Genomic DNA, 20,899 nt, shown 5'->3' with positions numbered 1-20,899 from the left:
CCTGAATGGTAATTCCTAAGTGGAATTTGCTGTGCTGTATACTTCAGGTGCTGATCACATTTTTTTACCAACCCCCCTTTTTTTCTTCAACAGTCCACTGTCTGCAATTCAAACAAAGCCTATTTCATCAGCCACAAAACATATCTTCCGCGAGTGGTAAAGACCTGGCCTTAATACAGTTTGCTTCAGCACTACAGAACCACCTACCGCTACCGTGCTTGTCTTGATCAAACCTGAGATTGTCATGCTAGGTCTAGACTGAACATGGATTGGGAAACGAAACTTTGTAGTTCACACCTCTTTTGTCTTTGAAGTCAAATAAACTCACCTGAAACTCTGGTACTTCTTTACACCTTCCTGTCAGAAATTACAATGAAATCTTTTGCCCAGTGTCTCAAAGGTATATGGCAAGCAAATACAAGGTCACATTGTCCATGCATTGAGTCTGAACATGAGCCAACTCTAATTCAAAAGTGTTGTGAACATGTGAGTGACCCCAACAGTTCTGTAGTGCAGGTGCTGGCATCACAGTGTCAATTTTTTGGTTTTGTGTTGGGTTTTGGCCAAATACTATGTCTCCCTGTCTCTGCTACCAAGCCCCATGACCTCTTCAATTACAGTAAAAGCAATCTCCAACTCACTTTTTCTTCGTAAATAAGTTTCTTTATGAGAGAATTCCCTTTGTTCATTTTCTGTATTCCAGACATCCTCATTAGTTTAAAAGGTACTCTTTGGAAAAGAGTTCCTCTGTGTGGGTAGATGAGGATGAGGTTCTTTGGACACCTTGGGCACTACAGAGGCCAGCTAGACCAAGCAAACATTGTTGCATCCCATTTGCCGGTAACAAATGGAGAGACAAAAAAAACTGTGCACAACATAAAATCATAGTGAGAGGGAGTGACTAAGTTTTACTTAGACGCAGCTGAGATGAATACACACAATTCCTGTGATAGGATCATCTTACAGCAGACTGCTGCATCCCACAGTGTTTCAACATGTTGTAGCAAGATTTCACAAGGCAATGACTGTGACAGACAGGAATCAGGAGTATTTTTGTTATTTGGTTAGTGAATCAAGAACAAATCTTCACTTTGAGGTAGGCATCCCTTTCCCAAACATGAAGAAGACTGGCTGAGGATTATCTTTTCACAGAGGAGTTTCAAATGGCACAAAGCTAGTCGAAAAATCTCTCATTTGTATATGGATTGCTGGTCATCTCAAAGAAACTGGAAGGCCTGATGCTGGCAGTGGGCAATCTCTCAGGCATTTTTAGAAAGATTTACCTTCTAAATGTATTTGAGACTAATTAGGAGTAATTGTAGAAGAAATGACAAAGATATTAACTACTGTTCTTAGGATAAGAAATTTTTTTGAACAAAACCAGAGGTATTAAAAATACAAATGGAGCACGTCTGCTGCCAAACAGAACAAGCTGTATGTGTTAGAGGACAACACAAATCCTAAAAAGTCACCAGTGTAGACATAAAATTCTCACAGGAATTAATATAAGTGATGTTTATTTAATATAAAATATTTATTGAATTTTGCAAGATTTGAATAAGGATGAATTTATTCATCTTCATAACTATATAAATAGAAACTACTATATAAAGATCAGTATAGTAGGAAATCCAAGAAATACCAGTAGAAATGAAGTTATTTCTCCTAATTGTATTGTTACTTGTAGCAAAAATGTCTTACTATCTATCAAATTAGTCTGAGTTTCATTTAAAATAAAAGGAGACCAGGGCACTTTCACTTGGGCAGCTATGCAGTTTATCTTTTACCTGAATTTAGATTTCAGAAACTGTGAATTAGGCAGAAGAAAAAGATGACATGCCTGAAGCACACCTCTTGTTCTGGTAGTTCACCTTTTCAAAGCTTTGCATCTGGTCACAGGGCATTTATTTTAATTTAGGAGATAACCTATATTTCTGAGCGCAATATATATAGAGAGAAGTTTACCTTACTACCTCCAGTGTACCTTTCCTGTTTTTCAATAGCCAGTGTCTTAGGCCAACCACTTAGATAAACCAACGTGTCAAGGTATCCCACCCTACATAGCAGTTGCTTTGAGAAAACTCAGAGAACTCTTACAAAGCCTAAACACCTAAATTTTTTGGCTGCTATAGTGAGGCCATATGATTAAATGATCAGAAAAGAATTCCAAATTATCTGATGCTATATAAAGCTTGCAAAATTCAAACAAACTCAACAGTTTCTTCCATCTGACTTCTCCTATGCTTCTTGGTCTTGACATTCACAAACCAAAAAATAAGCATTCTGCCAAGGGACAGGGAGAACTTTGCTCTTCGAGGCAGTAGCTGAAGTCATTGCTCTGCTACCCTTTTCCAAGAAGAAATGCAATAGCAGCAAACAGAAAGCTAGATGGTGCTACTATGCTGACTTTATGGTTACAACCAGATAGGCAGCACACGAGCTTGGAAAGACAAATCAAATACTATAAAGGGATCCAGAGGAGTTTACATATGTAGATAAAGAAATGCTGTAGATAGGTAAGCATTTGAGTATTTTAACATTTGGTTCATGCTATGTTTATAAGAAATGAAAGACCAACAGGAATCTCTAAGATAATCAGCTCTTGCTTTTGAAAGAGGAAAACATTAAGGAGAAACATATTTTCAGTAACTGTTGAAAAATAATATACCAAGTTTTATCTCATAGAAAGCAGTACTAATTGAAGAAGTCTATGCTTCGTATTAACATATAATAACAAGCATTAGTAAGAATTTTCTAAGATGTTGCAAACATCTTAGGTATTATTGAAGGTTTCTAACACTTTCCTTCACTTTGAAGCAATTCTACACCTATTCATTTAAGAAAAATTAAACTTGAAGTTTAAATGAGCCAAAAATTTCTTTCTATTTCATCTTTTTACTGTTGGTAAAACAGATTTTTTAGAGTTATTCTGACATATTTGTGTGTTTTGGCTCAGAGACTAAGGACTGACACATTTCAAATTACAAAGGCTTATCTGTGACAGGGAGCTTGCAGTACTTGCTAAGAGAAGTGTGATTGTATTCCTGACATCTTACATTATCTGCATAAGTAACCCATAATTACAATAGAGTAATTGCAATGTATTCACCTTGCATATTTTTCTGAAATCATGACTGTGGGAGCAGATCTCATCTTCAGATCAAACCCAGATTACACATCTTCAAATTGTAAAGGTAATTCTGTTTCTTGTCCTGCTCTTCTTTGCCAGGTGACCATGAACAAACAGCCTGTAAGAGCTGGCACCAGCCTCCTTCTGGCTGACTTCAGTGCCCCCGTGGCTCTTCTCAGCTGAGCTGTGAGCTCAGTAGCAGCAGTGACTGCAGTTTATCCAGGCAACAGGCACGCACGGCAGCCCTACCACTGAGAAGCCAGCAGACCCCAGTGCTACCCTCAGCTTTGTCACCAAATTGCCCATGACCTTGGGTGATCTCTGTTTATTCCCGTGTTTCATTTCACTCAGCTGCAAACCAGATTATACTCATCTTTCTCTCTAAGGATAGGTGACAAATATCATAAAAATGAGAGGAAAAAATTACTTATCTTCTAATTCGGCATCTTAGAAGACTGCTAACCAGAGCATTTGTCTCACAGATATCCTTTAGTTCTGAAACTACAGCAGAAGGAGGAGAAATGTGATTCTTCTGTCACATTCAGGAACCAGTAGCTATATTTACTGTTCATGAATACTGTCCTAAGAGCACTTCAGCCAATTGCAAGTGCAAAAGAGAAAAAACTTAGGAGTTAGCAAATTAATGGTGATCTTATATTCTCAAAAAATACAACCATAAAAAAAACCCCAAAAACAAAAACAAAGCAAAACCCAAAGCCATCAAGTTTTGAGAGCAATATGATTTCACACAGATTCCTTACTATTATGGAGACCACAAATTTAAAGAAGTCACCAAAATACTTTCATTATAGATGAGAGACAGAGAGAAAATTCTAAGTGCTTGCAGAATGTTTATTCCAAATGCAAAAGTTTAAGAAATTAAAGATACATTATTTACATATGAAACGTGTCATAGCAGAAAGCAGAACAGAACATAAAAGAATGAATTTTGCCCTTCAAATCTTGGAAAAAGTTCAGGACAAGAGCTAGGCTGAAATGTTTCACTTTGGAAGTCAAACCCAAATAATACCACTTTGTAATATTGTCCTGTTCAGGCTGTTCAATTTGCAAGAATTTAATTTTATTTTATTATTTATTTTCCTTTTTTTTTTCTTTTTTTTGTAAGACCACTGAGCATTACTAATCCTTCAAAAGCAAGCTTTAAAAAAAAAAATCCCAGTATTCCTTTTTTTATTTCTAGATTGGAAGCAATAGAATAATACCCTTTAGTAACCACTAGGCTATGCTAAGATACAACTAAACAGGCACACAATCTACTTTTTAAAATAATGCATGATTTAAATGCACACAGATGTGCAAAGGCACATCAAAAAACCCCCATGCATTAGAGAAGGGATTTAGAGTAACCCACCTATCTTGAGTCAATTAACCGGTCCTGCTGGGGTTTTCAACCCTAAAATAATTAGGAATTAAGGAGATCCAACTGAGCTTTCCTGAAGCAAACAGTACCTCCCTAATGCTGCTATTCTAACAAATAGATCTTTCAACAGAAATAAACAGGTTTTTAGTGTTTTATAGAGGAAGTTTTTAGCTCAAATTTTACTCCTTTCCTTTGATGGTTTGTTTTAGATTCAAGATTGCAACAGAAAAAAATATTAGAAATGCTAAAAAATCTCCTTTTGTATGGATATTTGCTTTACTAAATAAAGGAGATTTAAAAAATATCTCATATGTGCTCTTCATTTTAGATAAGGGAAAGGTTACTGCATTCTATGAGAAGACAAATGCAATACAAATTATGAGAAAGGAATCTAAAATATCATGAATTGTCAATAATTGGAACTGTTCTACAAATCCCCTTTAATGAGCAATATTTACCTTGTCACTACTCAGACTAGCTGTGTATGCTTTGCCTTGTAATATACTGACAGGATTCAGATACAAAAGGATATTTATATACCTTTTCAGATTAATTACTACTTTGAGAGCCTTTCATGTAAGAATAAAAATAAAACTGTAAAATAAGTAATAGGATTATGTTTACTGTAAGATGTATAATAGTGTTCAATTTTTTTAAAGCATGTAACAGAATACATTGAAAAAACATGAATTGTTTCCTTGAGCAAGTGTTTTTTTGAAATCATATTTGTGGAGTAACACTAGATTAACTGTATGAATGTGTCAACATAAACATAAACCTCTTTGTTGGAGAAGTACAAATGAACTGCAATTGAGATTCACAGTAGTGTTGAGTCATAAAGACTTTTATTTCTTGCTCTTAGAAAGGTTAAAATTCATAATTAAAAATCCCAAGTTTATAATCTAATTTAAAATATAATTTTTGGTTATGACTGTGGAAATCAGAGAGAACATGATCTGAAGGTGATGCAGTCCAGAATACTATTTGTGACTGAAGTACACGGCAGTAAAATTTGTAGAATTCAGTATTCTTGAAGCATAAATGCAAGACAAGTTTTGAAGTCTCCCAGCATATCCTCTGTGTCAGTAAGTAAAGTCAGTCTTAAAAAGGAAAAACTTTTCTGAAGAGATAAAATTGAAAATCCACCATTTGACTGGGCCTGTGGGTTTTCCCAACCCTGCAGAACCTGAAATATTTGGGCACAGTTCCCATATCTAAAAAAACTGTGTCTTATTGTAATTAGATAGAGTATTAATCTACTAAAACCCATCCCTCTGCAATTGGCTGTGGGATAAAATTGGAATTCAACTCGGAATCACTTTTGAGACTCTCAACTGAAAATAATTACGTAATACTAACAGATTGCCTTCTTTTCCTAAGAGACATAAGAATCTTGTACATTAGTTTGTTAACTCAGACTGACACACAGAAAACATTACGTTGTCTAGTTCAAACTTTGGTTAAGGATAAAGCTTCTGAAAAATACAATGAAGAATTAGAACTTAGCTGGGTTGAACACACTAACTACACTAGAACTCTGTTATAAAGCTTGTAAAATTCAACTTGCTGACATGATGAAATTCCAGGAGAAAGGATGATCACATTCTGTCATCCTTCTATATCCCTTTCTTTTGTGTACTCTATGACACGGTACTTAAATATATGACCACATTCTAACAATCAAATAAAATCAAATAAAATCAAATAAAACATAAATAACATAGACAAAAACCTCCCAGTTGTTTTCACTATTCAGGATAGCAGCAGCTGCCTTTGAGCTGTTCAGCACTTTATTTTGTCCTATGGCCTCCTTCATTATGTTTTATGCAAACACTGCTTTACAGAGAGACTTGATATTTGCATTTCCACATTGTACAGGTTTTCCAGGGAACTGCAGAGCCTAGCACTGTTATAACCCTGCCCAGCAGAGCACAAGCCTTTTGCTGAGCGAAGTGACGATGCTTCCACTCCCCCAGCTCCTCTGGAGTGTGGGAACCTTTTCTACCAGATGCTTCCAAAGATTTATCTTCATATGTGTATGATCCTGGGAGGTGGTACTACTGTCCCTTGATAACAGGACAATTGAAATACTAAAAATTTTAGGCTTCAGAGATTAATTTTTAGGATACCTGGACTTGTACAGCACAATGAGTATTTAAAGTCCCATTTCCACTGACTTCAGCTAACAGCTGAGTGTTGACCACCTCTATAAAATCAGATTCCAGTTTATCAAACTGGACACAGGAAACAAGTAACATCAGTTACTGTAGGTGGAAACATTTCAGTCTCTTATAGGAAACTTCTGTGCAGAACAAATGGGGATAAAAGCCAGTTTCTTCCAAGCAACCCTCAACTATTTTAACTGCAAAATATTCCTTTGCCTTTCTGATGATAAGGTCCATCATCCATCACATATATCCAGTCTCTTCACAAATGCAGATTTCCCTGATAACACACTATCAGTTCAGAACCAGAGCAGCTTTAATATGTGTATTAAAGCAAGTGGGAATCGCTCTTGAAAAAAACCAGCAAATGACCACTTTATACTCACCCAGGAAGTCAAGAGAAGGCTGCAGAGAGTGCCTGGATGATGGCTCTTTGTAATATTAATAGTTCCTGACTGTATATACTAAGAATTCTACTAGCAGGTGTTCTTTTCCCTCCAAACAAATACCCTCTTCCTTCCTCTTCACTGCAACTCCAGTGTTTTCTACAATACTTCATCAATCTCTTCAACAGTTATTGAAGGAATTATTAAGTTTTTATTTCATTTCACATATATTAATGGGGGACAAGTCCATACATCCCTTCGTGCCCTAACTTTTCTTAACAAGTATGCAGGTAATAATCATTACAGCTAATAGCTATAAGGAAGTGGAAATGATGACTGACCTAGAGCATTTTTGGTGGGAAGAACTACAATATCTGCCTGGAGAATAGTGACAGTAGTGATCCTGAAATAAAATGCAGAAGTAAACAACTGTGCCAGGAGATTAGTATTCAAAATCGATCTGAGGAAGTAACCATCAGCAGCAGATGAAATGGATAACGATTAAATTAAATTACTGACAACAATATTTGATGGGGTTCTTTAATGGTCAGACAAGACTACTGATATAAACCAGCAAGGTTAACTGAATTGGGGGGGCTAGAAGACCCTCTGAAGACCCCAGAAGAACATCTTCTTGCCAAGACAGCCTCTGGGGAAATAGAGGAGCATGATGAGAGGAAGTGTTGGAGCCTTCTCCTTGTTGCTGGATCCAGTTGCATGTTACACTCTAATTGGGGGTGCAGAGAGCATGACCCCAACATTATCAGTGACCTGATCAAAAATGGGAACTTCTCCTAGTCATTGCTTAGGATAGGGGCATGGCAGCACAACACCCCTGATGTGTGTAGGGTGAAGTTTGCAATTGAACCAGGTCATGTGCAGATGAAAATGCTGCACATCATTCCTTGCTGATGTGGTTTAAGTCAGCCTGCCTCCATGCTGCCTTTTGACAAGCCTGCTGAAGAGGGCAGGTAGCACCGTGCCTCCCTGCATCCTGCACTACTGCCAACGGGCTGAAAACCTTTCAGCAGCAGGAAACTGAATCCATGCTAGTGGGCTGGATCTAGATAAAGATGTGCCACCATCACCAAACCCTTTCACTGGTGTTTGGTGAGTGCAAACGAACGGGCCAGGAGGTGGGACTCACAGGAGAGCTTTATGCTTTATCATGCTTTAGTACAAACACTGTTCTCTCCTCTCCAGCTCCTCTCTACTCCAGCTTATTCATGTCAGCTGAGTCTTCCTGCTCTCTCCTGCTACATTATCCCATTTCCCTTATGTATTTGCTGCCCTGCTTTGAAGTTTTCTCATCTCAGTTCCAGTCTCCAAGCACAGTAGCTCCAGTTCCCCCCTGACTCTATGACTAGTTTCTCTCTCTTTCCTCGTAACTCCTGGTCACCAGTCACAGGTCTCCATCTAGCAAGTCTCATTGTTACAGTCCTAATCATAAGTGTCTAAGTTTCACAAAACCAAAATGAAGGACAAGATTGATACATGGGAAATCTGAGCCCAACTAATTAACACTTTGACAAAACTTCAGTCAGTTTGGTAGTTTTTTTAAAGAAAGTATCATATATAGAAAACTTTGGCAATTACTGCCTGTATACAATGAGCAGAACACAAACAGGAGGAGACCAAAAAGAAATCTAAATAGCATGGACAGTATATTGGTTCTTTGCGATTGCTTTATAAAAAAGATACAGACTTGCTTTAGCAACACTACCTGTTCTTGCAGCTGGGCTGAGGAATAGCGGTGGCAGTCGATTAAAGGAGCTGTCTTTATGAATAATCTATTCCACATAGTTTCAGTGTTAGACAGAAAAACATCCTTAAACTGGCATTCATACATATTATTTTTTCAAGAGAAAGACCATACAACAGACAGAGAAAGAAAGGGGAGACTATGTGGCAAATATCACTCCATTCAGGTATATGATTAATCCTATTTTAATGGAAAAACATTTTTCTCCTAAATATTTAGCAAAGTCCCATAAATTGTAACATTCAAAACCAGTATCTAAATGAGACTGTACTCTTAGTTCTCCATTTCAGACCTAGCTCAGCATCTGTCTTTACACATCACTGAACATCTGAAATGAATGTTATTCCTGACTAGTCCAAACTTCATGTATAAAATGCAGATGTAACACAATACCATACTATAGGAAATGTTTTACAAATTTATAAGGTTTTAAAAACTTTATGGTTTTAGATACACTTCGTAAAAACACAGGCACAGTGAGACAAAATAATAAAATAGAGACAGCCAGGAAATGGACACTTACCCACAGTGCTTCATGTGAGGTGGTTTATCCATTCTCACCGCCAGTTTAATTTTCAGGTCACTGTCCTGACTGTTTTTGGGAACTATCATTTTATGCAGATCAGGGGACTTTGGGCTATTGGACGTTGGATATAACACTACCTGCAAGTCATGAAAAGATAAACTTCAGCAAGCTAATAAAAAACACCCCTGGTAGTCTTTAATGGAAACATCTAAGCAGTGAAGATTCTTGTTGCATCTCCTCCAATATGAAAGATGACTAAAAAAGATTTCATAAATCTAATAAACCAGCAGAATCAATCTTATTGTAACAGACAAATTTCAAAAATTAACTCCTTCCTTCTCTTATAAATGGGTATTTTCATACTATGAGTTAATAAAATTTCCTCCTGTTAATACATTCTGAATTAAGAGCTTTTTTAAAAAAAAAAGAACAGTTGGCATTTCAAAAGGGTCATGTAGAATTAAACAGGAACCTAAACTTTTACATTAGTCAATGCTCTGCTGGAAACACCTTTTGAAGCAATTTTTTGTAGCATTATGTAACAGATCAGCCCTCAGTAGTGGCACTGCTTGAGAGAAGATAACCAAAGCATATGTCTTGTTACTGTCTCCAGTTTTTGATCAATAGCATTAATAAAAGTCAATTTTAGTAAAAAAACACAGAAATTGTAGATGAATTCCAAAGCATCTTTGCTGCAAATGGAATATAATAAATGTAAGATGCTATGTACAATTCACATGTGATATGACACAAACCTTTTGTTTAATCTACAGTGATAGACATAAAAAACCCCAAACCATTGAATTTTAAAGATTTATTTTTTAAAACATTTATATAAATTTCTTGAATTTTCTAACAATTAATTTTAGACTAATATTAGTCACAAGTTGTTAAATATTTATTTACCATCCAAAAAGTTTATCAATGTATAGCCAGTACAATTAAAAATTACTGCTTCATCAAATCCTTACCCACAGCGACATGTTCAGCAGTTAAATGCTGCTGGAACATAATTTCCTTTCATTCTTATTATAAGTACTACTTTTGAACCACTTTAGACTCTAAAGTATTAACATATTACTTGGGAGTCTGTCATAACATTCAGGGAGTTCTGAATTATCATTTTCATTTCAAAGATAACAACACTCTAAAAAGTACCATTCTTCACATCTTTCATTTCCTGAAAAACAGAATTAATTATTATGTTAACCATCAAGTTAAGTTCTTACACATAGTACTTGTGTCTTGTGTCATATATCTAAAACACAATATATTGTCCCCCATGTTACTGTGAAGGTTAAATCAAGTATTTGAGCAAAACTGTCCAAACAGGTATAAATCTAACAGACGTTATTAAGCCAAAAATATTACAACAGTGTCATTCAGATCTAATCATCTGAAAGATGGCCTAAGTGGAAGGCCTTCAGCTTCTCATCTCAATAATTTGAAGAAGCACATCCCTGCATCCCATTAATATCAGGAGCTCCAAGCTCCTCTCAAGCAGAGAAATATGATGCATCACTCCTAATCAAATATGCAACCTTTGTAAAACCAGTGGAAGAAATAACCTGTCAGATTTATTGAGTACATTCAGTACCTTTTAAAGAGATAGCAGAAGAATCAGTATATTCTGATTTTAGCAAACCAGTAGTTTACTTTTTTTTTTCTTGCAAATGCACAGAAACCACTATCTATAACAGAGTTTATTCCTTTGTTCTGATTTTCATTCTGAGTAAAAGGCACTCGTTAAAAAAACATTTAAAAATATTATGAGCATGGCAACCTTTGCGTTCTGATGTATCAAAGGGAAAATTATTTTTGGTTATCCCTTTAACTGCAAGATTATATAAACAGAACTATTATACATTCCTTGCATTTAATCACTAGGTATTTACATAGAACTGCAGGTGATGCTAAGAATTTTTCCTTTTCTACAGGTTGCAGTTCCTGTTGTCCTGTAAAAGCTTATTACTGCTCAAGCATCTCAAGTGACATCTTTCTCCTGTCAACTTCCTGAGATTTTAGAATGCTGATGAAAATAAAAGCAGACAAGAGTATAACTAATTTATATCTGCAGTACTGACAATTCCTTTCCTGAATTTTTAAAGAAGTATTATGGGGCTTCAATTTCAAACCTCTCACTAAGAATAAGTATCTGTCAGACTGTTTAAGTATGCACTGTGTTAGGTTATACTTTGTCATGCCTTCCAGCTTTAAACAATGACAGCTTGAGAGAACTTTGTAATCAAACTTTTTGTTACACACAAACACATGTATGCACATGCACACAAAGCATTTGACAGGCATTAATTACTTTGCAATAACCTTCATACTAATATTGCCCGTAGGGGCAATGATAACTACTGTGTACCATACCATCAGCACAACCTGTAAGCTCCCACAAAATCACTGAAACCAAAACACTTGGCAACTGCTCCTTGATAAGAAAAGTAAAAAATTGCTGAAATTTCTATTAAAAGCATTCTCTCCACTATGGAACACTGTAATGTGAGGTCACTGCCATTGTCCATTGAGAAGCTTTCTAGGGTTATTCTGTCTCAGATTTCCTTTCAGCACGCTTAAGGGGTTTTAATCTTCTGGTTGTTTCATAATCTACTTTAAAAAAATGAAATGGTATCAACTCACATGTTTTCTCTGGCAGGTAATAATCACCTAGAGGATACCCTCACTGTGCCTAAAACTTCCATAAATTTCATAAAATTTCTGCTGCATCATATATTTTTGTACTATATCATATATTTCTGAACTTTTAATTTATTTTATTTTGGTTTATTTTATTGTTCATATACCTGTGGATATCACCATGGTAAGTTGTGCAGCAGCAGCACAGAGAGTTTGGACAGTGTTTACCATAATTATACTAACAGATAATCTATGTTAAAAAGTACAATGAACTGTTAATGACCAGAAAGCTACACAGTGAACATAGTTGCTGTGAATTGGATTGCTTCAACTCATGTAAGGCAAATTAATACTATCAGAACAGTGTGGGTTGAGATAATTAAGTAAATTCAATCATCTCATAAACATTAAAAAATACTTGACCACGTGTTCCAATTCTATCTAGCATTACATTTCCTCACACCACACTGTAACTGAAAAAGTGTCAAGTTCACTTTATGCCTCTACTCACCTGGATGTAAAATAAACACAGAAATCTTAAATACTATAGAGCAACATTGTAGGCATTTGTGCAAGTGATGTTCTCAAAATACTGTTTGTTAGCTGTGAATGACTGAAAATGTTTCTCTCTTGGGCTTAAAAGATGACAGGTTGAAAGACGCTGAAGCTAATATCATTTGACAACTTAAGTAACCATCATTTTTGTGATTCCATTGTGTATTTAGGTCCCCAGGTGGGTCACAATGGAAGAAGTTAATTTAAGTACACCTGAGCCAAACAGTCAATCCAGACAAGCAACTATTAATTCTATTTTTGGCCCATTGATCATATCTTCTTTTAAAGGTATGAAAGACTGAGTTGCCTAAAGTACTCTAAAAGCTTAAACAAACCAAACTGGGGGCAGTCTTGTTTTCTCAGAGAAGATAATTGAGCAAAAGGTTCAGATTGAACAGCCTGTTCAGAAATATCTCCAACAGGTACTCCCATGTTGAGATAAAACTCTCAGGCTAACCATTAATGGCTGTAGTTGTCCTGCTGTCAAAAGAATAGGCAGCCTTCAAAAGGGACTAATGAAGGCAAGCAGACTGGCAAGTTGTAAGCACCTCAAGAAAAATCAAGAGTCAAGATATTCTCTACTTTTTCCCCCCTCTGACACTTGTGGCTGAGTTTCAGCCAACTTGTGTCCCCACTTTCTGGATGCTCCCCATCCCCTATTTCCACCAAAACTCATGATATTCAAGAGTTGAACCTCAGTGATAGATTTACCCACTCTTTTGACCCAAGTATTTGAGATGAGATAGATTTTATAAGTTGGGATGATCTAAGACACATTTTGAAATTTCAGATCCTGGGCACCAGACCTTGGTAATCATGGTAATTCTGAGCTGACTGTGCTGAATTTTGGCTCACTGTCACAAGCAAAAATGATGAAAGTGAAGAAGATCTGCATCTTAATGCCCTGGCTGAAGAGGCAGGTGATGTTTAGCATGCTATTACAAAAAATAGTTATCTGGCCTTCAGTACAGACCATACCACACAACCTTAAAAAAAAAGGAAGATGCAGCTTATCCACAGTCTGCTCTTCATAACACAGCCTGTGTCATCTTCAGAAAGCAAACCAAACCTCAGCCCAGCCCCAGCCCCATCCCCAGGGAGGCTCCCGATGCATGGAGGTGCCCTGGTGTCTCCCAATCCTGCCCCATGCCCCGATACCCCAGGGAGTTGCTCCTGCTTCTGGCATCCAGCTTCCTACCCTTTCTTCAAACTCTATGGTCTCCAAAAGGAAAGCTAGAAAATTTTATGAGACAAAAGTTCTCATGCCTGATGTGCTCTTTCAGAACACAAATGGTGTTAAAAATGTTTGGTTTTTTGCTGCTGGCCAAAAGGGCATTTTCTTTTTTATCTTATACCATACATAGAATGAAAACTTTCAAACTCGTATCTTAAGGTCTGGCTAAGTTACAAACAGTTGAGAACTCAATATACATCACACAGCCTTAATCATAAGCAGCTTTGTGAGGTCTGTTCAGAATAAACAACACACTCCTAGTCATGCAACAAATCCCACAACGAACTAGAGAAACCAAACTCTCTAACTCCCATGCTCTACCAGAGACATTTCTAACTCAATTTGTGATTATTTAAAGCTATGAAAAACAGCCAGTGCTTGACACGTAAGATCACATAGTCCCTCAACTCCATTTGTTGAAGCTTTCATCATGCCACAGGACTAATTAATACAATGTAAGGATTTTCTTTCATGTTTTAAAACACAGCAATTTGAAAAGACGCCAGTGCAAGCAGAGAGGACAGGCAAAATTTAAGTTATAAAACAAGTACCCATTATTATTAGGCATATGTAAACTTATGCTGCTGGTCATCCTCTGAACAAATATGATAGAAAAATCTAGTTAAATATGTGCTGTTTCACTGATCTGAAAATAGTTATAGACCAAAAATTATTGAAGGTGGTTTGGGATATGAAATAGATGACTAGAGAAACCCTTTAACGTTATGTAGTTTGTGTAACTCTGGCCCCAGCCTCACTTATGGGACACCTGGTTTTGATAGAAATGTCTACTGACTCCTCTCAAGATACCTTCTACCCTAACTTGAAAGTTTGGAGCTGTTCTGTGTTATGTCAGCCCCTTGCCCAAAGACTGGCTAATGTCAGAAAGCCAGAAGCTGCTGTCAGTGTGACAAGAAGTTCCCTCGAATGCCCTAGCAGCAGCCTGCCAAGCACAGCACTGCACTTGCTTTCCCTGAGCATTAAGTCATGACAACCTGCTACCAGGTGATTGCAGAAAAAGAAGCTCAAGAGGAGGCTCAAATTTGGAGGCAGAAAGGGGAAAAGGAGATGTCTCTCTTGAGAGTAATTCCCTTAGAAAAGTTATCACCTTGGGAACCCCTAAAGAATGGGTTAATAAAAGCTCGATCACCAAGGGACTTGATGAGTTTTCTCTGCATGCTCCATCATCTCACCTATTGAGTAATCTCTTGCTGTTTGGCTATGATTGCATTACAGCTGAAACACCAAGACAAGGCTTTGGGTAACAGGTGGTTAAAAAGAAACAAAATACAACAGAAAAACTGAATAGGCACATGGTGAGAGGGCTATCTAGAATACTGCTGATTATAAAGAACTGTTTATACAATCAACCTCTGTTGATGGTGCTGGCTGAACACTTACTCTGGTAGGTCTTAGCAATTGATAAAAGTAGTCTTTGAGTCCTGCCTAAAGAGCCTCTCCCCCATATCTAAGAGAGAGAATACCTGAATACAAAATATCTCAAGCATTTCCAATGAGAGGCACTCTCAAAGAAGCTACTGAGAACCCCGTTAGAATGGAAACAATAACACTTGGACAGACATCACAGAGTGCTGACAGGCAGACTGCTTGGGGGACAAGAGACAAAGTGGGAGTGGAAGCAATCTCTTATCATTTTCCATACTCAAAAAAGAAAGACAGAGGAACTCAGACCTGAGAAACCTCAGTAATTTCAAAGTGCCATGGAGAAAGACAATCCCCAGGATGGCAGGCTTTAAATTAACAGTCACAGAATGAAACTGTCTCTGCTCAGGGGCTCTTTGAATGCGGCACAGAAGATAAACAACATGCCCAGTGCAGTCGACATTCAGAAACCCAGCAATCCTGTGAGTATAGGTACCTAGCCAGCACTGCTATTTTATAATTTTAAATCAAACACAGAGTAACAGTATTAAAGGAAAAAAACCCAAAAAAGCATAGCTGCACAGCTAATTATTACTGGCTGCAGCTGACTGTGACAAGCAGGCTGTGAGACAATAGCTGTCTTTTAATTGAATAGTTAGAGTGACAAGGCTGAAATATTCTTATATTCAAAAAGTATCAGCAATCAAACAGCACCTGCTGCTCTCACATTGTATCCACATGTGTGCTAAGCACGCACAATGGCTGTCACTTTGAATTACTAGGTTTGAACATCTTTATACACAAAGTACTGAACAAGCAAAAGTGGTGTCAGATCCCTGTGTTTCAGAAACCACCAGGCTGATTTTGCAGAAGTATTTACACCAAACCCTGAAGGCTTCTTCACACTTTCTCAATTGTTGCAAGTACAAATGCAAACATCAATTCTGCCTTCTGTATGCATATACAAAAATTATTCAAGTGGCCAGATAAGTTTCAGTCATATAAAATCTGTACCACAAATTATAAAGATATTTGACTAAAGTAAGTTCTTAACATTTCCTCATTAGAATAAGTTTAGCTTCAAAGATACAGCCTGTCTCACTTTCTAGAAGTTAAAGTCAGGGGTTCAAGTCACTGTATGTAGAGGTCTGTACAAACACAGACACAGACCACTCCAAAAGCTCATGTTCTGCAGAACCCAAATCCAATAACATCCTTTCCCCTCCTGTGCAGCATAAATCTCTGCTTTTAATTTCAGTGGAAAACTGAATTTGTACAACTGTTCTCCACTTTGCGTAGAACAGAGAATACAGTTTAAGATTTATTTTCACTTGAAAGTGGTCAGCAGAAAATGTCCTGCAGCAAGGAAAATCTTTTCTTGAGATTCACAACTGGATTTACTGGTATTTTTGGAGGAAGACAGCCATATCAGACAAGTGACATAGGAAGTATTACTTCCTTTCAGTTAACCACATCTTAAATGCTTTGAAGGGAGAAGTTGTTAAATAAGACAACATCCCTTCTATCACTTGGTGCTGACCTGGTGACTTCTGCAGCAGAGGTTGTGAGGCCCCAGCCTGAGCTTCCAAACATGGAGTATATAAAGCTGTAAGTATGATCTGTTCTCTCTACTGAAAGCACAGGCCTGCACCCCTTCTGCTCCTCAGTGAGCTGGTTACTTCTGGAAATAAGCGGTGTCTTCTTTGGAAATGAGGGACCTGCTGATACCAGGGTCTACATCTTAAGTTCCTAAGTGAGAGAAATCACTATGCACAGATGGGTTTAATGGAAATACCTTCTCCTCTACAGCTCTGGGGAAACCTTTGCTGGCTCCATATTTCTCTTTTCCTAAAAAACTGATGCCTTGGTGGCAGAAGAAACCTTTTAGTATGTGATAGAAGTTCAAAATTCAAACCATGTAGCTTGATGCTGCCTTCTATTACTAATTATAGATTAAACAGAACAAAACCTTCAGAATAACCGCAAGTTATTGGAAATGCAAGCTTCAGTAATGTAGAAAAGTGGTATCAGGTCAAGACACACACTGTCAAGAAAGTACTTGATAGATGAGAATTAACGTCCACAGTAAGCTTACCTCAGAAGGGGTAGGTTTGAGCTGAATTTTTAAGTACAGGAAAAATACCAGTAGGAAGTATCTTCAGACCTTTTCCAAGGATAACAAATCTAGCTTGATCAGATGAACTCCTGCAAGTCACTGCATTGTAATGACCCAGCATAAAGTTGCCAATATAAAAATTAAGCTTATCCAGTGGGATTCTGCATCTTTTCAAATGCTATTTGAATTTAAATCTCTCAGACCTGAAAACAAAGACATCACCAACAAAAGAAGACTTTGAAAGCTAAAATGTGTACCGTAAGAGTACATAGTACTGCCAATTATTTTGTAAGAATTCTGTCAGATCTCCCAATCTCCCCTTAAACTAGCAACCACCACTCACAAATACTCTGGTTAAACCAGAGGAGTAAGTTGGAGGATTCTTTCTTCTCCTGAATTAAGTGTCTACCCCCACAAGCTGGAAGGTGTCTGTCAGCAACCCTAGGTTTTACCAGACCTGGGAGGTGCAGAAGGACAGACACCCAAACAGGCTAATGCACAGCCAACATGCCCTTTTTATGTTATTTTCCACTGCGAAGGACCATGTGCACTACATAGGGTCATTGTGGGAGGTTTATCTTTTGCTGACTTATCTTTCTCAGAAGGTATTCTTTGGCAAGGATGTGGGCTGGACATTTTTGGTAAATCAGGAGTGGATTATAAAATGGAAAAGTAGTGTCCAGGCATATCTTGGGTACTTCTGTTTGCTATTCCCAATCTCAGCACAAGCTTTAATGTGAGGGGGAAAAAAGGTGATGGCCTTTATCCTTTTCACAAGGGAAAAAGAAAAACAGCAAAAAGGAATTATTTTAATAGGCTTATTCTGGTAGAAACTGCCAAATCTCAGAGCATCTGATAAAAACAAACAGACTCTCTGCCAAAGAATACCAGGAGAGTAAGAATCAACAACAGAAAGAGAAGATTGCTCTTCCCTACCTCATCTTTAGTATAACTTGCTTTGTCTCTGGGAAAGCTGGGTCAGACTCCAACAGAGCACTGAGCTCTCTATACCCTCTCAATTACCTATTTTCTTCCCTTTTCCCTCACCCCTCCCAACCAAGAAACCTTCAAACTTGTTCAACCAGCTGACAAACACAGATGTGTCAGAAGGCAGCCAGGACTGTGCAGGGAGAGGAGGCAGTGAAAAACCCGCAAACCAATCATCGGTGGCCACAGGACACAAGGCAAAAGCTATATTCAATATTTTATATTTGAAGTGTTTTCATTCTTTAAAACTAAATTTTTAATATTAACTTCCTGTCCTAGAAACTCAGACAAGCTGCAGCATAAGAAAGCAGGCCAGGGCTGGTACCTGAACTTTGGATATTTGAGGTTGCAGACAGACACAGAGGATCCTGCTAAAATTGTGATACTTAGCCTCTTTCTACTGATGATACTTCTTTTCTTCTCTGACTCCTTGGCAATGAGTATGCTGGCTACTGTTCACAATGGCCACATAGTCCCTCCTCCACTGTCCTTCACCTTGGCACTGACTTACCCTTTGCTTCTTTGAAAGGACTGATCAAGAAGGGACAGAGACAAAACTTCTCTGCATTTAGTAACACTATGCAGCTCCTGCAAGTTCACCCTTTCAGTGTCTCTTTTATTGCTCTGAATCCAGATATTGGTGACTCTGGCTTGTTCAGCTGCACAGCTGTGGCTCCTTCGTACCTGTCACACTACCTGCCTGGCTCTTGCCAGGGTGTACCCCCGTGGGAACCTTCCCCATGCAGATCCCACCTACACCTTGACCAAGTGACCTTGGAAGCCCTTTAGAAGGATATGAGATGAGGCAAGAAGTAATCCTGAAGACACAGTCCTGACCTTAACAAGTGACACAATGCATGGGAGAATGTGTCTTTGCATAACCACCTGTGCTCAGAGGACACAAAGCGGAGAAGAGCTCTGCTCTTTCCAACAAGTTGTGCTTGCTTGAATCAGAAACAGCCAGGACTCTGATTGTAGAACTGAGCATTAAAATGTGAGCTATTTTCCATGTGCTACATGTCAGAGGGGAAAATTTCAACAGGAGAGGAGGGGGAGATTTGCAGACCCTCTCCACCTAATTCATCCTACCTCTTCTTTCTATAATACATTGCACTCTCTAGTTCTTGATTTTGGCCTAAGAAGGATAAATTTACAGAATTTGCAGAACAGTCTGAGCTGGAAGGGACCCAGAATGATCATTGAGTCCAGCTATTAAGTGGATGGTCCATGTGGTGATTGAACCCATGACCTTGGCATTATTAGCACCGTCCTCTCACTAACTCAGCCAGTCTCAGAGTATCCCGTCAAGATAGGGAAAACATGAAAACGGAGGAGAAGCTCATCGAGTACAAGAATAAGCTCTTATTTTACCCTGACAGATTATCTCCCTCACTCCTCCCCCATTCTGCTTCATCCTTCTACCACTTAAGTCCTTCCTTTCCTTTTTCCAATTTTTTGCCACATTTATTACATGCCAAGTCTTACCTCTCTCCCTTTCACACCTAATTTGAGTAATTAAAAGCATTGATATATCATGTAGAAATTGATGTTTTAAACAAGACAAAGAGAACCACCATGGATGCCTGATGTAAGTTTCTGAAAGGTAATTTAAGTCAACCTATCATGTTTTGAACACCAGGAAAAGTCACCCTTATATAAAAAAAGCACTGTTTGCTAGAGGCACAGCAGAGCAGGCTGGTATTGAAGGCCTTATAGCATTTTATGGTATGTTTTATCAATATTCACACTTCCACCCATCATTTCTCACATATTTCTCTTGTATACACATAATACTCACTCTTCCCAGTTCTTTATCTTCAAGTGCCAGCACCCCGGTGCTTTCTGTAAAGAGTTTTACTTTGACAACAGGCCGAGGATGAGTAGTGGTGAAATCCCCTTGGGTTCCCCATCTGCAATAAACAAAACAACAGAATTTAACTGGGGCTGAGCACAGGCCTGAGGGTGATAGGACTGTAATCTTTTCTACAGAATATTTATCAATGCACTCCTAGAACTTAATTTTAAAGCTTTTGGAGGAGGGGGAGGGGAGAGAAAATGGAGATACATTTTTGAACATCTAAGATCAAATATTGACATAGAAGAATGGCTTTTCTCTGTGATAAAACAAATCAGAGTTTTTCTGTATGACTTTTGTCATAAAACATCAATCCAAAAATTTTTAATGGCAAAACTCAAAGAACAGAAATTACATCTTCATAGAGAAAAAAGAACCAAGCAAGAAAGCAAATAGGGATCTATTTTCTATGAAACATATTCACTATCTCCTGCATACAAATCAAATTAATTTAGCAAAGAATCATGTCTCAATTCACTTCAGGCAACCACACTATGAATAAATTAAGAGACTTACGCAGAGAAAATCTTATATTTTATGAGATGTTACAACTTAATATGAGAATGTAGGAAAAATGTAAACACAAATGCAAATAATAGGAAAAAATATTATCAGAGTGACTATAGCTCTGCAAGATAATTGCTGCCACAAGGCTGCATGCTTTTAGAGAACTTAAATTAGGCAGACAGACTTCTAGTTGTTAATCTATTATCTCAGTTAAGACACTTGGTTTGTGAGCCTTCCCCCCTCCTCCCTGTGTGCCAGTGGTACAAAAA

At 37.8% G+C, this 20,899-nt stretch overlaps 1 protein-coding gene across 14 annotated transcripts in view; it reads right to left on the bottom strand.

Annotated features, from left to right (window-relative positions):
• The window catches only part of CADPS2 (calcium dependent secretion activator 2), a 243,651-nt gene that overhangs the window by 130,564 nt on the left and 92,188 nt on the right, over positions 1-20,899 (bottom strand). For all 14 annotated transcript variants that reach the window (XM_017743771.1, XM_017743768.1, XM_017743779.1 and 11 more), the window contains exons 7-8: positions 20,067-20,178; positions 9,348-9,487 (exon numbers count right to left, since the gene is read on the bottom strand). In XM_017743771.1, coding sequence (XP_017599260.1) covers positions 9,348-9,487; positions 20,067-20,178 — 252 coding nt within the window. The remainder of the gene's footprint in view (positions 1-9,347; positions 9,488-20,066; positions 20,179-20,899) is intronic.

The sequence above is a fragment of the Corvus brachyrhynchos genome, unplaced genomic scaffold, assembly GCF_000691975.1.
Source record: "Corvus brachyrhynchos isolate BGI_N302 unplaced genomic scaffold, ASM69197v1 scaffold29, whole genome shotgun sequence".
Taxonomy (NCBI): domain Eukaryota; kingdom Metazoa; phylum Chordata; class Aves; order Passeriformes; family Corvidae; genus Corvus; species Corvus brachyrhynchos.
Note: the sequence above shows the minus strand (reverse complement) of the source record. Positions and strands in the feature narration are given on the sequence as shown.